Here is a 16,296-nt window from a genome sequence, read left to right as displayed (position 1 = left end):
TAAATGGAGCCTGTGTGCCGTCGCACCATTGTGTGTCCAAATATACAAACACACACACGAGCCTGATGTCACCCAACTGTCAGGATAACAGCAAAAAAAACCTGTAGGCTAACCACATGTGGCATAACACTGGGCATGCTATTAGCATTGCTTCAAAACTATATTCATTTGCCCAAACTAGATGTAAAACACAAACATGTTTCTACCTGTACCCAACCACATCACACATACAGTTGAAGTCGGAAGTTTACATACACTTAGCTTGGAGTCCTTAAAACTCGTTTTTCAACCACAAATTTCCACAAATTTCTTGTTAACTTCTTGGTGACAGGGGGCAGTATTTTCACGTCCGGATGAAATGCATTCCCAAATTCAACTGCCTGCTACTCATCCCCAGAAGATAAGATATGCATATCATTAGTATATTTGGGTAGAAAACACTCTGAAGTTTCTAAAACTATTTGAATCATGTCTGAGAGTATAACGGGGATATATGGGGATATATACAAATTAGTATTAAATCCATTTCAATGTAGATTCTTTTTGCATTGGATATATTTACCATATGGAGACAGAAACAAACATTTTACCTTATCATAAGTAGACATAATTGCAAATGATTAAATCCTTCCAATAGAAATGTTAAAAAACTATTTAGTTATGAATTGAACTTTAATTAAATGAGTTGACTCTTCACATGGGATGATTTCACTGAACAACAAAAAGGGAATATTGAATGATCCCCAATGATCCATCGCATCTCCCAAAAACGTTATCATACATCTGTACACTTATAGTCTAGAAACTAAAGCTTTGGTTGTCTTCCTCTCAGGATTCCATGTCTTCTCCCTGGACCTCCTCAATGTCTACCTCTTGAACATCGGACTGAGGCCTCATCTTCACTCTCACTTTCCAACCCTGTTGAGGATGGCTCGTTGTCAGGCTCAAAAAGCCTCAAATTTTCCCAGATGGCCACCAATTTTTCAACCCTTGTATTGGTCAGCCTGTTGCGTGCTTTGGTGTGTGTGTTCCCAAACAACGATCAGTTGCGCTCTGAGGCAGCTGATGTTGGTGGGATTTGGAGGGTGATGGAGGCAACAGTGGAAAGAGCCTCAGATCCACAAAGTCCCTTCCACCAGGTGGCTGGTGAGATATGTTGGCATGACTGCCATATTGCATCTCCATCCCAAAGCCCTTGCTTGGAAGTGTACTTCACCAGACTGCCAAGAACCTTACCCTCATCCAAGCCAAGGTGGCGAGACACTGTAGTGATGACACCATAGGCCTTGTTGATCTCTGCACCAGACAGGATGCTCTTGCCAGCATACTTGGGGTCCAACATGTACGCTGTGGCGTGTATGGGCTTCAGGCAGAAGTCTTCACACTTTTTGATGTATTTCAGAACTGCAGTTTCCTTTGCTTGGAGCAACAGTGAAGTGGGCAGGGCAGTACGGAATTGTTCTCTTACATCAGACAGGAAGGCACTGTCTCCCTCAATCCGTGCAATGGCTACTGCTATAGATTTCAGGAGTTTCAGGTTGCTTACCACTCTTTACCAAAATACATCATCCAGGAGGATCCTCTTGATGGGGCTGTCCATTTCGGCAGACTGTGATATGGCCATTTCTTGGAGAGACTCCTTCCCCTCCAGGAGACTGTCAAACATGATGACAACAGCACCCCAACGGGTGTTGCTGGGCAACTTCAACGTGGTGCTCTTATTCTTCTCACTTTGCTTGGTGAGGTAGATTGCTGCTATAACTTGATGACCCTTCACATACCTAACCATTTCCTTGGCTCTCTTGTAGAGTTTATCCATTGTTTTCAGTGCCAAGATGTCCTTGAGGAGCAGATTCAATGCATGAGCAGCACAGCCAATGGGTGTGATGACTGCCTTCAGCTCATCTGCAATGTAGAGACCGGTGTGTATGTTGTCCCTTGTGTCTGTGCTCTTGTAGAATACTGGTTGAGGGGGTGGAGATGATGTAGCTAATTATTCCTTGCCCACAAACATTCGACCACCCATCAGAGATGACTGCTATACAGTATGCTTTCTCTATGATTTGCTTGACCTTCACTTGAACTCTGCATCCATCAAATTAGTAGATAAAGCATGTCTGGTTGGAGGGGTGTATGCTGGGTGAAGAACATTCACAAATCTCTTCCAATACACATTGCCTGTGAGCATCAGAGGTGAACCAGTTGCGTACACAGCACGAGAAAGACATTCATCAGCATTTCTCTGACTACGTTCCTCCATTGAGTCAAAAAAAATTCTGATTCCAGGAGGACAATGAGCTGGTGCTACCGATAAGGTGTCTGATTCATCATTTTCACCTCTAATAGAAGTAGAGGGACTTTTGTCAGAGGTTGCTTGTTGTGAGCGCTGAGGGAACTTTATGCACTTGGCCAGATGATTCTGTGTCTTTATGCATTCTTCACATATGATTTGGCACAGTATTTGCAAATGTACACCATGAAGACATGTCTACCCACAGAGTAGTTTACTCTCAATCTACGTTGACAGTTATAAATTCCATCTGAACTTTCATGTCTCCAAGTAACTGAATCTCAATTGCAACACCATTAGAACTGTATAATTTAAGTTACATTTTTCAACAAAATTCAATCCAACAGAAGCAATAGCTGTTCTTGAACACCAGCAGTTTGTCCTAGTAAGGTGGCAAAAAACCAAAGCAGTATTTTTTTGCCTGAAGTCAGTTGCCTCAGTGACATCGTGTCTTACCTCTCTTCACGCTCTCTGTTGGATCCTCCAGTCTACTGAGAGATTTAGTCCGCATTAGTGACAGCCCGGGCTAGACAAACAACCCATCCCAGAACCACCGACTCTGCCACGGCAACTATGTCGCACGACAACAGTCCCCGTACCAATGAGAGGAACCAGAGAGACAGACAAATGGTTGCTTGTATTGATACACTCTTCTGAGCAGCAGACGGGAGATCAGAGTGGTTGAGTTTGAGGGCCTCGGTCACAATGCAGCCGTTTGTTTACTTTACAAAGAGATTCGAGAATGAGATAGGGAACAAGAGAGAAGGAGAGGGAGAACGAGGGACACTGACTCCAGCATCAAGTCACCGCTTTCCCACTCACAACATTCCACACCCAAACACACAACAACAGCCCCTATTCAATACACCAGAGAAGAGAGGGAGGGAGAGAGGGAGCAAATAAGAGAGAGGGAGGGAAAGAGGGACAGGGAGAGAGAGATGAGGAAGACAGTGGGTGGGACACAAGGCGAGGGAGATGAGAAATCAAGGGAGAGCCAAGCGTTCTTGAGAAACATCCTTTATTAAATGAGACTCATGTTCAACTCCTGTGGCGAGTCGTATACCCAGAACGATCATGTTGATCAGGCATATTGCAGGACAGCCGGGGAGAGAAGAGGAAGGGGAGGGAGGGAGAGAAAAGGAGAGGAAGAAAGATAATGGTTTCTATCTCCTCCCTCGATCGCTACAGTATGTATCTACCCTGGCACACATAAACGACCCAGGCCAACGCCCAGTAAGGGAATGGCTGATGTGGAGTTTTAAAGCATCGAGGTCATCCTGCAGGGCAGGCAGGCAGGCTTGGAGGTTCTGGCGTCCTTTCTGGGAATGTTCTCACACACGGGATGCTTTCTGAGAAGGGACACGTCCACTGCTACCGTGCTGTCAGTAACATGGCTTGGGAGTTAGAGCACATTCCAGTGAATCCTCTTCAAAATAAGGACTGTCATTTTATTTGAAATTAATGTTATGAAAAGCATATCGCCTTCACTCTTGCCCTCTCTGTATTTGTCAAGAGCAGCAGGATATTGTCAACTTGAGTGAGATGTTGACCCTTCACCTCTCTCGCGGCTGTTGCACAGCTCTCTCTCTCGACTGTTGTACACCTCTCTCTCTCTCTCTCTCGACTGTTGTACACTCTCTCTCTCGACTGTTGTACACTCTCTCTCTCTCTCTCGAATGTTGTACACTCACTCTCTCTCACTCTCTCGACTGTTGTACACTCACTCTCTCGACTGTTGTACACTCACTCTCTCGACTGTTGTACACTCACTCTCTCTCACTCTCTCGACTGTTGTACACTCACTCTCTCGACTGTTGTACACTCTCTCTCTCTCTCACTCTCGACTGTTGTACACTCACTCTCTCGACTGTTGTACACTCACTCTCTCTCGACTGTTGTACACTCACTCTCTCGACTGTTGTACACTCACTCTCTCTCGACTGTTGTACACTCACTCTCTCTCGACTGTTGTACACTCACTCTCTCTCGACTGTTGTACACTCACTCTCTCTCGACTGTTGTACACTCACTCTCTCGACTGTTGTACACTCACTCTCTCTCTCTCTCGACTATTGTACACTCACTCTCTCTCGACTGTTGTACACTCACTCTCTCTCACTCTCTCGACTGTTGTACACTCACTCTCTCGACTGTTGTACACTCACTCTCTCTCTCTCACTCGACTGTTGTACACTCACTCTCACTCGACTGTTGTACACTCACTCTCTCTCGACTGTTGTACACTCACTCTCTCTCGACTGTTGTACACTCTCTCTCTCTCGACTGTTGTACACTCACTCTCTCTCGACTGTTGTACACTCACTCTCTCGACTGTTGTACACTCACTCTCTCGACTGTTGTAAACTCACTCTCTCTCACTCTCTCGACTGTTGTACACTCACAATCTCTCACTCTCGACTGTTGTACACTCACTCTCTCTCACTCTCTCGACTGTTGTATACTCACTCTCTCTCACTCTCTCGACTGTTGTACACTCACTCTCGACTGTTGTACACTCACTCGATCTGTTGTACACTCACTCTCTCTCGACTGGTGTACACTCTCTCTCTCTCACTCTCTCGACTGTTGTACACTCACTCTCTCTCTCACTCTCTCGACTGTTGTACACTCTCTCTCGCTCACTCTCGACTGTTGTACACTCTCTCTCGCTCACTCTCGACTGTTGTACACTTCACTCTCTCTCTCTCTCGACTGTTGTACACTCTCTCGCTCACTCTCGACTGTTGTACACTCACTCTCTCGACTGTTGTACACTCACACTCTCGACTGTTGTACACTCTCTCTCGCTCACTCTCGACTGTTGTACACTCTCTCTCGCTCACTCTCGACTGTTGTACACTCTCTCCCTCTCGACTGTTGTACACTCTCTCCCTCTCGACTGTTGTACACTCTCTCTCTCTCGACTGTTGTACACTCTCTCCCTCTCGACTGTTGTACACTCTCTCCCTCTCGACTGTTGTACACTCTCTTTCTCTCGACTGTTGTACACACTCTCTCTCTCGACTGTTGTACACTCACTCTCTCGACTGTTGTACACTCACTCTCTCGACTGTTGTACACTCACTCTCTCGACTGTTGTACACTCACACTCGACTGTTGTACACTCACACTCGACTGTTGTACACTCACTGTCTCTCACTCGACTGTTGTACACTCACTCGCTCTCACTCTAGACTGTTGTACACTCACTCTCTCTCGACTGTTGTACACTCACTCTCTCTCGACTGTTGTACACTCACTCTCTCTCACTCTCTCGACTGTTGTACACTCACTCTCTCTCTCTCAACTGTTGTACACTCACTCTCTCGACTGTTGTACACTCTCTCTCTCGACTGTTGTACACTAACTCTCGCTCACTCTCGACTGTTGTACACTCACTCTCGCTCACTCTCGACTGTTGTACACTCTCTCTCTCGACTGTTGTACTCTCTCGACTGTTGTACTCTTCTCTCTCTCTCGACTGTTGTACACTCTCTCTCTCTCGACTGTTGTACACTCTCTCTCTCTCGACTGTTGTACACTCTCTCTCTCGACTGTTGTACACTCTCTCTCGACTGTTGTACACTCTCTCTCTCGACTGTTGTACACTCTCTCTCTCTCGACTGTTGTAGACTCTCTCTTGCTCACTCTCGACTGTTGTAAACTCACTCTCTCTCACTCTCTCTCTCGACTGTTGTACACTCTCTCTCGACTGTTGTACACTCACTCTCTCTCACTCGACTGTTGTACACTCTCTCGACTGTTGTACACTCACTCTCTCTCTCTCTCTCTCTCGACTGTTGTACACTCACTCTCTCTCACTCTCGACTGTTGTACATTCACTCTCTCTCGACTGTTGTACACTCACTCTCTCGACTGTTGTACACTCTCTCTCGCTCACTCTCGACTGTTGTACACTCTCTCTCGCTCACTCTCGACTGTTGTACACTCTCTCTCTCGACTGTTGTACACTCTCTCTCTCGACTGTTGTACACTCTCTCTCTCAACTGTTGTACACTCACTCTCTCGACTGTTGTACCCTCTCTCTCGCTCACTCTCGACTGTTGTACGCTCTCTCTCGACTGTTGTACACTCTCTCTCGACTGTTGTACACTCTCTCTCTCGACTGTTGTACACTCTCTCTCTCGACTGTTGTACACTCTCTCTCTCTCGACTGTTGTACACTCTCTCTCTCTCGACTGTTGTACACTCTCTCGCTCTCGACTGTTGTACACTCACTCTCTCGACTGTTGTACACTCACTCTCTCGACTGTTGTATACTCACTCTCTCAACTGTTGTATCCTCTCTCTCTCGACTGTTGTACACTCTCTCGCTCACTCTCGACTGTTGTACACTCTCTCTCTCTCACTCTCGACTGTTGTACACTCACTCTCTCTCTCTCGACTGTTGTACACTCACTCTCTCTCTCGACTGTTGTACACTCTCTCTCACTCTCGACTGTTGTACACTCACTCTCTCGACTGTTGTACACTCACACTCTCGACTGTTGTACACTCTCTCTCACTCTCGACTGTTGTACACTCTCTCCCGCTCACTCTCGACTGTTGTACACTCTCTCCCTCTCGACTGTTGTACACTCTCTCCCTCTCGACTGTTGTACACTCTCTCTCTCTCGACTGTTGTACACTCTCTCTCTCTCGACTGTTGTACACTCTCTCTCTCTCGACTGTTGTACACTCTCTCTCTCTCGACTGTTGTACACACTCTCTCTCTCGACTGTTGTACACTCACTCTCTCAACTGTTGTACACTCACTCTCTCGACTGTTGTACACTCACTCTCTCGACTGTTGTACACTCACTCTCTCTCACTCTCTCGACTGTTGTACACTCACTCTCTCGACTGTTGTACACTCACACTCGACTGTTGTACACTCACACTCGACTGTTGTACACTCACTGTCTCTCACTCGACTGTTGTACACTCACTCGCTCTCACTCTAGACTGTTGTACACTCACTCTCTCTCGACTGTTGTACACTCACTCTCTCTCGACTGTTGTACACTCACTCTCTCTCGACTGTTGTACACTCACTCTCTCTCACTCTCTCGACTGTTGTACACTCACTCTCTCAACTGTTGTACACTCACTCTCTCGACTGTTGTACACTCTCTCGCTCACTCTCGACTGTTGTACACTAACTCTCGCTCACTCTCGACTGTTGTACACTCACTCTCGCTCACTCTCGACTGTTGTACACTCTCTCTCTCGACTGTTGTACTCTCTCGACTGTTGTACTCTCTCTCTCTCTCGACTGTTGTACACTCTCTGTCTCTCTCTCGACTGTTGTACACTCTCTCTCTCTCGACTGTTGTACACTCTCTCTCTCTCGACTGTTGTACACTCTCTCTCGAATGTTGAACACTCTCTCTCTCTCACTCAACTGTTGTACACTCTCTCTCGACTGTTGTACACTCACTCTCTCTCACTCGACTGTTGCACACTCTCTCGACTGTTGTACACTCACTCTCTCGCTCTCTCGACTGTTGTACACTCACTCTCTCGACTGTTGTACACTCACTCTCTCTCTCGACTGTTGTACACTCACTCACTCTCTCGACTGTTGTACACTCACTCACTCTCTCGACTGTTGTACACTCACTCTCTCTCGACTGTTGCACACTCACTCTCTCTCACTCTCTCGACTGTTGTACACTCACTCTATCTCTCACTCTCTCGACTGTTGTACACTCACTCTCTCTCGACTGTTGTACACTCACTCTCTCTCACTCTCTCGACTGTTGTACACTCACTCTCTCTCACTCGACTGTTGTACACTCACTCTCTCACTCTCTCGACTGTTGTACACTCACTCTCTCTCTCGACTGTTGTACACTCACTCTCTCTCGACTGTTGTACACTCTCTCTCTCTCTCGACTGTTGTACACTCACTCTCTCGACTGTTGTACACTCACTCTCTCGACTGTTGTACACCCACTCTCTCACTCGACTGTTGTACACTCTCTCTCTCGACTGTTGTACACTCTCTCTCTCGACTGTTGTACACTCTCTCTCTCGACTGTTGTACACTCTCTCTCGACTGTTGTACACTCTCTCTCTCGACTGTTGTACACTCTCTCTCTCGACTGTTGTACACTCTCTCTCTCTCGACTGTTGTACACTCTCTCTTGTCACTGTTGTACACTCTCTCTCTCGACTGTTGTACACTCACTCTCTCTCGACTGTTGTACACTCACTCTCTCTCGACTGTTGTACACCTCTCTCTCGACTGTTGTACACCTCTCTCTCGACTGTTGTACACCTCTCTCTCGACTGTTGTACACTCTCTCTCGACTGTTGTACACACTCTCTCTCACTCTCTCGACTGTTGTACACTCACTCTCTCGACTGTTGTACACTCACTCTCTCTCTCTGTTGTACACTCACTCTCTCTCGACTGTTGTACACTCTCTCTCTCTCTCGACTGTTGTACACTCACTCTCTCTCGACTGTTGTACACTCTCTCTCTCGCTCTCTCTCTCACTCTCGACTGTTGTACACTCTCTCTCTCTCTCTCTCTCTCGACTGTTGTACACTCACTCTCTCTCACTCTCGACTGTTGTACACTCACTCTCTCTCGACTGTTGTACACTCACTCTCTCTCGACTGTTGTACTCTCTCTCTCTCGACTGTTGTACACTCTCTCTCTCGACTGTTGTACACTCTCTCTCTCTCTCTCTCGTCTCTCTCTCTCTCTCTCGACTGTTGTACACTCACTCTCTCTCTCTCTCTCTCTCTCTCGACTGTTGTACACTCACTCTCTCTCTCGACTGTTGTACACTCTCTCTCTCTCTCTCGACTGTTGTACACTCTCTCTCGACTGTTGTACACTCTCTCTCTCGACTGTTGTACACCTCTCTCTCGACTGTTGTACACCTCTCTCTCTCGACTGTTGTACACTCTCTCTCTCGACTGTTGTACACCTCTCTCTCTCGACTGTTGTATACTCACTCTCTCTCACTCACGACTGTTGTACACTCACTCTCTCGACTGTTGTACACCTCTCTCTCTCGACTGTTGTACACTCTCTCTCTCGACTGTTGTACACCTACTCTCTCGACTGTTGTACACCTACTCTCTCGACTGTTGTACACTCTCTCTCTCGACTGTTGTACACTCTCTCTCTCGACTGTTGTACACTCACTCTCTCTCACTCTCGACTGTTGTACACTCACTCTCTCGACTGTTGTACTCACTCTCTCGACTGTTGTACACTCACTCTCTCTCGACTGTTGTACACTCTCACTCTCTCGACTCTCTCTCTCACTCGACTGTTGTACACTCACTCTCTCTCTCACTCTCTCTCGACTGTTGTACACTCTCTCTCTCTCACTCTCGACTGTTGTACACTCACTCTCTCGACTGTTGTACACTCACTCTCACGACTGTTGTACACCCACTCTCTCTCACTCTCGACTGTTGTACGCTCTCTCTCTCTCGACTGTTGTACACTCACTCTCTCTCACTCGACTGTTGTACACTCACTCTCGACTGTTGTACACTCACTCTCTCTCGACTGTTGTACACTCACTCTCGACTGTTGTACACTCTCTCTCTCGACTGTTGTACACTCACTCTCTCTCACTGTTGTACACTCTCTCTCTCTCACTCTCGACTGTTGTACACTCTCTCTCTCTCGACTGTTGTACACTCACTCTCTCGCTCGACTGTTGTACACTCTCTCTCGACTGTTGTACACTCTCTCTCTGTACACTCACTCTCGACTGTTGTACACTCACTCTCTCTCACTCGACTGTTGTACACTCTCTCGACTGTTGTACACTCACTCTCGACTGTTGTACACTCACTCTCTCTCGACTGTTGTACACTCACTCTCTCTCGACTGTTGTACACTCGACTGTTGTACACTCACTCTCTCTCGACTGTTGTACACTCACTCTCTCTCGCTCCCTCTCACTCTCTCGACTGTTGTACACTCTCTCTCTCTCTCTCGACTGTTGTACACTCACTCTCTCTCACTCGACTGTTGTACACCTACTCTCTCGACTGTTGTACACCTACTCTCTCGACTGTTGTACACCTATTCTCTCGACTGTTGTACACTCACTCTCGACTGTTGTACACTCACTCTCTCTCACTCTCTCGACTGTTGTACACTCACTCTCTCGACTGTTGTACACTCACTCTCTCTCGACTGTTGTACACTCACTCTCTTGACTGTTGTACACTCACTCTCTCGACTGTTGCACACTCACTCTCTCTCACTCTCTCGACTGTTGTACACTCACTCTCTCACTCTCGACTGTTGCACACTCACTCTCACTCACTCTCTCGACTGTTGTACACTCACTCTCTCGACTGTTGTACACTCTCGACTGTTGTACTCTCACTCTCTCTCTCGACTGTTGTACACCCACTCTCTCTCTCTCGACTGTTGTACACTCTCTCTCGACTGTTGTACACTCACTCTTCACTCTCTCGACTGTTGTACACCCACTCTCTCTCTCTCGACTGTTGTACACTCACTCTCTCGACTGTTGTACACCACTCTCTCTCGACTGTTGTACACTCACTCTCTCGACTGTTGTACACTCACTCTCTCGACTGTTGTACACTCACTCTCTCGACTGTTGTACACTCACTCTCTCGACTGTTGTACACCCACTCTCTCTCTCGACTGTTGTACACTCTCTCTCGACTGTTGTACACTCTCTCTCTCGACTGTTGTACACTCACTCTCTCGACTGTTGTACACTCTCTCTCGACTGTTGTACACTCACTCTCTCGACTGTTGTACACTCTCTCTCTCGACTGTTGTACACCTCTCTCTCTCGACTGTTGTACACTCTCTCTCTCGACTGTTGTACACCTCTCTCTCGACTGTTGTACACTCACTCTCTCGACTGTTGTACACTCTCTCTCGACTGTTGTACACTCTCTCTCTCGACTGTTGTACACTCTCTCTCTCGACTGTTGTACACTCTCTCTCGACTGTTGTACACCTCTCTCGACTGTTGTACACCCACTCTCTCTCGACTGTTGTACACTCTCTCTCTCTCTCGACTGTTGTACACTCACTCTCTCTCTCTCTCGACTGTTGTACACTCACTCTCTCTCGACTGTTGTACACTCTCTCTCTCGACTGTTGTACACTCTCTCTCTCTCTCTCGCGCTCTCTCTCTCTCGACTGTTGTACACTCTCTCGACTGTTGTACACTCACTCTCTCTCTCTCGACTGTTGTACACTCACTCTCTCTCTCTCTCTCTCTCTCGACTGTTGTACACTCACTCTCTCTCACTCGACTGTTGTACACTCTCTCTCTCTCACTCTCTCTCTCGACTGTTGTACATCTCTCTCTCTCGACTGTTGTACACCTCTCTCTCGACTGTTGTACACCCACTCTCTCGACTGTTGTACACCCACTCTCTCGACTGTTGTACACCTCTCTCTCACTCTCGACTGTTGTACACCTCTCTCTCGACTGTTGTACACCTCTCTCTCGACTGTTGTACACCTCTCTCTCGACTGTTGTACACCCACTCTCTCGACTGTTGTACACCTACTCTCTCGACTGTTGTACACCTCTCTCTCGACTGTTGTACACCTCTCTCTCGACTGTTGTACACTCACTCTCTCTCACTCTCTCGACTGTTGTACACTCTCTCTCTCGACTGTTGTACACTCACTCTCTCGACTGTTGTACACTCTCTCGACTGTTGTACACCTCTCTCTCGACTGTTGTACACCTCTCTCTCGACTGTTGTACACTCACTCTCTCGACTGTTGTACACTCACTCTCTCTCGACTGTTGTACACTCACTCTCTCGACTGTTGTACACTCTCTCTCTCACTCTCTCGACTGTTGTACACTCACTCTCTCGACTGTTGTACACTCACTCTCTCGACTGTTGTACACCCACTCTCTCTCACTCGACTGTTGTACACCCACTCTCTCTCACTCTCGACTGTTGTACACTCTCTCTCGACTGTTGTACACTCTCTCTCTCGACTGTTGTACACTCTCTCTCTCTCGACTGTTGTACACTCTCTCTCTCTCTCGACTGTTGTACACTCACTCTCTCTCACTCGACTGTTGTACACTCACTCTCTCTCGACTGTTGTACACTCACTCTCTCACTCTCTCGACTGTTGTACACTCACTCTCTCGACTGTTGTACACTCTCTCTCTCTCGACTGTTGTACACTCACTCTCTGTTGTACACTCACTCTCGACTGTTGTACACTCTCTCTCTCTCGACTGTTGTACACTCTCTCTCTCTCACTCGACTGTTGTACACTCACTCTCTCTCGACTGTTGTACACTCACTCTCTCTCTCACTGTTGTACACTCTCTCTCTCGACTGTTGTACACTCTCTCTCTCGACTGTTGTACACTCACTCTCACTCGACTGTTGAACACTCTCTCGACTGTTGTACACTCACTCTCGACTGTTGTACACTCACTCTCTCTCTCGACTGTTGTACACTCACTCTCGACTGTTGTACACTCTCTCGACTGTTGTACACTCACTCTCTCGACTGTTGTACACTCACTCTCTCGACTCCCTCTCTCTCGACTGTTGTACACTCTCTCTCTCTCTCTCTCGACTGTTGTACACTCACTCTCTCTCACTCGACTGTTGTACACCTACTCTCTCGACTGTTGTACACCTACTCTCTCGACTGTTGTACACCTATTCTCTCGACTGTTGTACACTCACTCTCGACTGTTGTACACTCACTCTCTCTCACTCTCTCGACTGTTGTACACTCACTCTCTCGACTGTTGTACACTCACTCTCTCGCTCTCGACTGTTGTACACTCACTCTCTTGACTGTTGTACACTCACTCTCTCTCGACTGTTGCACACTCACTCTCTCTCACTCTCTCGACTGTTGTACACTCACTCTCTCACTCTCGACTGTTGCACACTCACTCTCACTCACTCTCTCGACTGTTGTACACTCACTCTCTCGACTGTTGTACACTCACTCTCGACTGTTGCACACTCACTCTCTCTCACTCTCTCGACTGTTGTACACTCACTCTCTCTCTCACTCTCGACTGTTGTACACTCACTCTCTCTCGACTGTTGTACACTCACTCTCTCTCTCACTCTCGACTGTTGTACACTCTCTCTCTCTCGACTGTTGTACACCCACTCTCTCTCGACTGTTGTACACCTCTCTCTCGACTGTTGTACACTCACTCTCTCGACTGTTGTACACTCACTCTCTCGACTGTTGTACACTCACTCTCTCGACTGTTGTACACTCACTCTCTCGACTGTTGTACACCCACTCTCTCTCGACTGTTGTACACTCTCTCTCGACTGTTGTACACTCTCTCTCGACTGTTGTACACTCTCTCTCGACTGTTGTACACTCACTCTCTCTCGACTGTTGTACACTCTCTCTCGACTGTTGTACACTCACTCTCTCGACTGTTGTACACTCTCTCTCTCGACTGTTGTACACTCTCTCTCTCGACTGTTGTACACCTCTCTCTCTCGACTGTTGTACACTCACTCTCTCTCGACTGTTGTACACTCACTCTCTCGACTGTTGTACACTCACTCTCTCGACTGTTGTTCACCTCTCTCTCTCGACTGTTGTACACCTACTCTCTCGACTGTTGTACACCTCTCTCTCGACTGTTGTACACCTCTCTCTCGCTCTCTCTCTCACTCTCGACTGTTGTACACTCTCTCTCTCTCTCTCGACTGTTGTACACTCACTCTCTCGACTGTTGTACACTCTCTCTCTCGACTGTTGTACACTCTCTCTCTCTCTCTCGCGCTCTCTCTCTCACTCTCGACTGTTGTACACTCTCTCTCTCGCTCTCTCTCTCTCTCTCTCTCGACTGTTGTACACTCACTCTCTCTCTCCCTCTCTCTCTCTCGACTGTTGTACACTCACTCTCTCTCACTCGACTGTTGTACACTCTCTCTCTTCACTCTCTCTCTCGACTGTTGTACATCTCTCTCTCTCGACTGTTGTACACCTCTCTCTCGACTGTTGTACACCCACTCTCTCGACTGTTGTACACCCACTCTCTCTCACTCTCTCTCGACTGTTGTACACCTCTCTCTCTCTCGACTGTTGTACACCTCTCTCTCGACTGTTGTACACCTCTCTCTCGACTGTTGTACACCTCTCTCTCGACTGTTGTACACCTCTCTCTCTCGACTGTTGTACACTCTCTCTCTCGACTGTTGTACACCCTCTCTCTCTCTCGACTGTTGTACACCTCTCTCTCGACTGTTGTACACTCACTCTCTCTCACTCTCTCGACTGTTGTACACTCACTCTCTCGACTGTTGTACACTCACTCTCACGACTGTTGTACACTCACTCTCTCGACTGTTGTACACCCACTCTCTCTCTCGACTGTTGTACACCCACTCTCTCTCACTCTCGACTGTTGTACACTCACTCTCTCTCTCGACTGTTGTACACTCACTCTCTCTCGACTGTTGTACACTCACTCTCTCTCGACTGTTGTACACTCTCTCTCGACTGTTGTACACTCTCTCTCTCTCTCTCGACTGTTGTACACTCTCTCTCGACTGTTGTACACTCACTCTCTCGACTGTTTCACCCTCGCTCTCTCTCTCTCTACTGTTGTACGCTCTCTCTCTCTCGACTGTTGTACACTCACTCTCTCTCACTCGACTGTTGTACACTCTCTCGACTGTTGTACACTCTCTCTCGACTGTTGTACACTCACTCTCGACTGTTGTACACTCACTCTCTCGACTGTTGTACACTCACTCTCTCACTCTCTCGACTGTTGTACACTCTCTCTGTTGTACACTCTCTCTCTCTCTCTCGACTGTTGTACACTCACTCTCTCGACTGTTGTACACTCACTGTTGTCACCTCTCTCGACTGTTGTACACTCACTCTCACTCTCGACTGTTGTACACTCACTCTCTCTCACTCTCTCGACTGTTGTACACTCACTCTCTCGACTGTTGTACACTCACTCTCTCTCACTCTCTCGACTGTTGTACACTCACTCTCTCACTCTCGACTGTTGTACACTCACTCTCTCGCTCTCGACTGTTGTACACTCACTCTCTTGACTGTTGTACACTCACTCTCTCTCGACTGTTGTACACTCACTCTCTCTCGACTGTTGTACACTCACTCTCTCTCTCTCTCTCGACTGTTGTACACTCACTCTCTCACTCTCGACTGTTGTACACTCACTCTCTCGACTGTTGTACACTCACTCTCTCGACTGTTGTACACTCACTCTCGACTGTTGCACACTCACTCTCTCTCACTCTCTCGACTGTTGTACACTCACTCTCTCTCACTCTCTCGACTGTTGTACACTCACTCTCTCGACTGTTGTACACTCACTCTCTCACTCTCTCGACTGTTGTACACTCACTCTCTCGACTGTTGTACACTCACTCTCTCACTCTCTCTGACTGTTGTACACCCACTCTCTCTCTCTCGACTGTTGTACACCCACTCTCTCTCTCGACTGTTGTACACCCACTCTCTCTCGACTGTTGTACACTCTCTCTCTCTCTCGACTGTTGTACACTCACTCTCTCGACTGTTGTACACTCACTCTCTCGACTGTTGTACACTCACTCTCTCGACTGTTGTACACTCTCTCTCTCGACTGTTGTACACTCACTCTCTCGACTGTTGTACACTCACTCTCTCGACTGTTGTACACTCTCTCTCGACTGTTGTACACTCTCTCTCGACTGTTGTACACTCTCTCTCGACTGTTGTACACTCTCTCTCGACTGTTGTACACTCTCTCTCGACTGTTGTACACTCTCTCTCGACTGTTGTACACTCTCTCTCGACTGTTGTACTCTCTCTCACTCACTCTCTCTCGACTGTTGTACACTCTCTCTCTCGACTGTTGTACACTCTCTCTCTCGACTGTTGTACACTCTCTCTCTCGACTGTTGTACACTCTCTCTCTCGACTGTTGTACACTCTCTCTCTCTCGACTGTTGTACACTCTCTCTCTCGACTGTTGTACACTCGA

The 16,296-nt window shown here is 47.6% G+C and overlaps 1 protein-coding gene across 4 annotated transcripts in view; it reads right to left on the bottom strand.

The window, feature by feature from the left end:
- Positions 1-16,296, bottom strand: part of LOC115121444 (USP6 N-terminal-like protein) — a 99,758-nt gene that overhangs the window by 29,913 nt on the left and 53,549 nt on the right. Inside the window, exon 1 of one of the 4 annotated variants that reach the window (XM_065008244.1) lies at positions 2,747-3,021. The exons of the other annotated variants lie outside the window; for them this stretch is intronic. Coding sequence (XP_064864316.1) covers positions 2,747-2,801 — 55 coding nt within the window. The 5' untranslated portion in view covers positions 2,802-3,021. Of the gene's footprint in view, positions 1-2,746; positions 3,022-16,296 lie in introns of those variants that run through there. 4 annotated transcript variants of the gene reach the window in all.

The sequence above is a fragment of the Oncorhynchus nerka genome, linkage group LG23 (genome assembly GCF_034236695.1).
Source record: "Oncorhynchus nerka isolate Pitt River linkage group LG23, Oner_Uvic_2.0, whole genome shotgun sequence".
Lineage (NCBI taxonomy): Eukaryota > Metazoa > Chordata > Actinopteri > Salmoniformes > Salmonidae > Oncorhynchus > Oncorhynchus nerka.
Note: the sequence above shows the minus strand (reverse complement) of the source record. Positions and strands in the feature narration are given on the sequence as shown.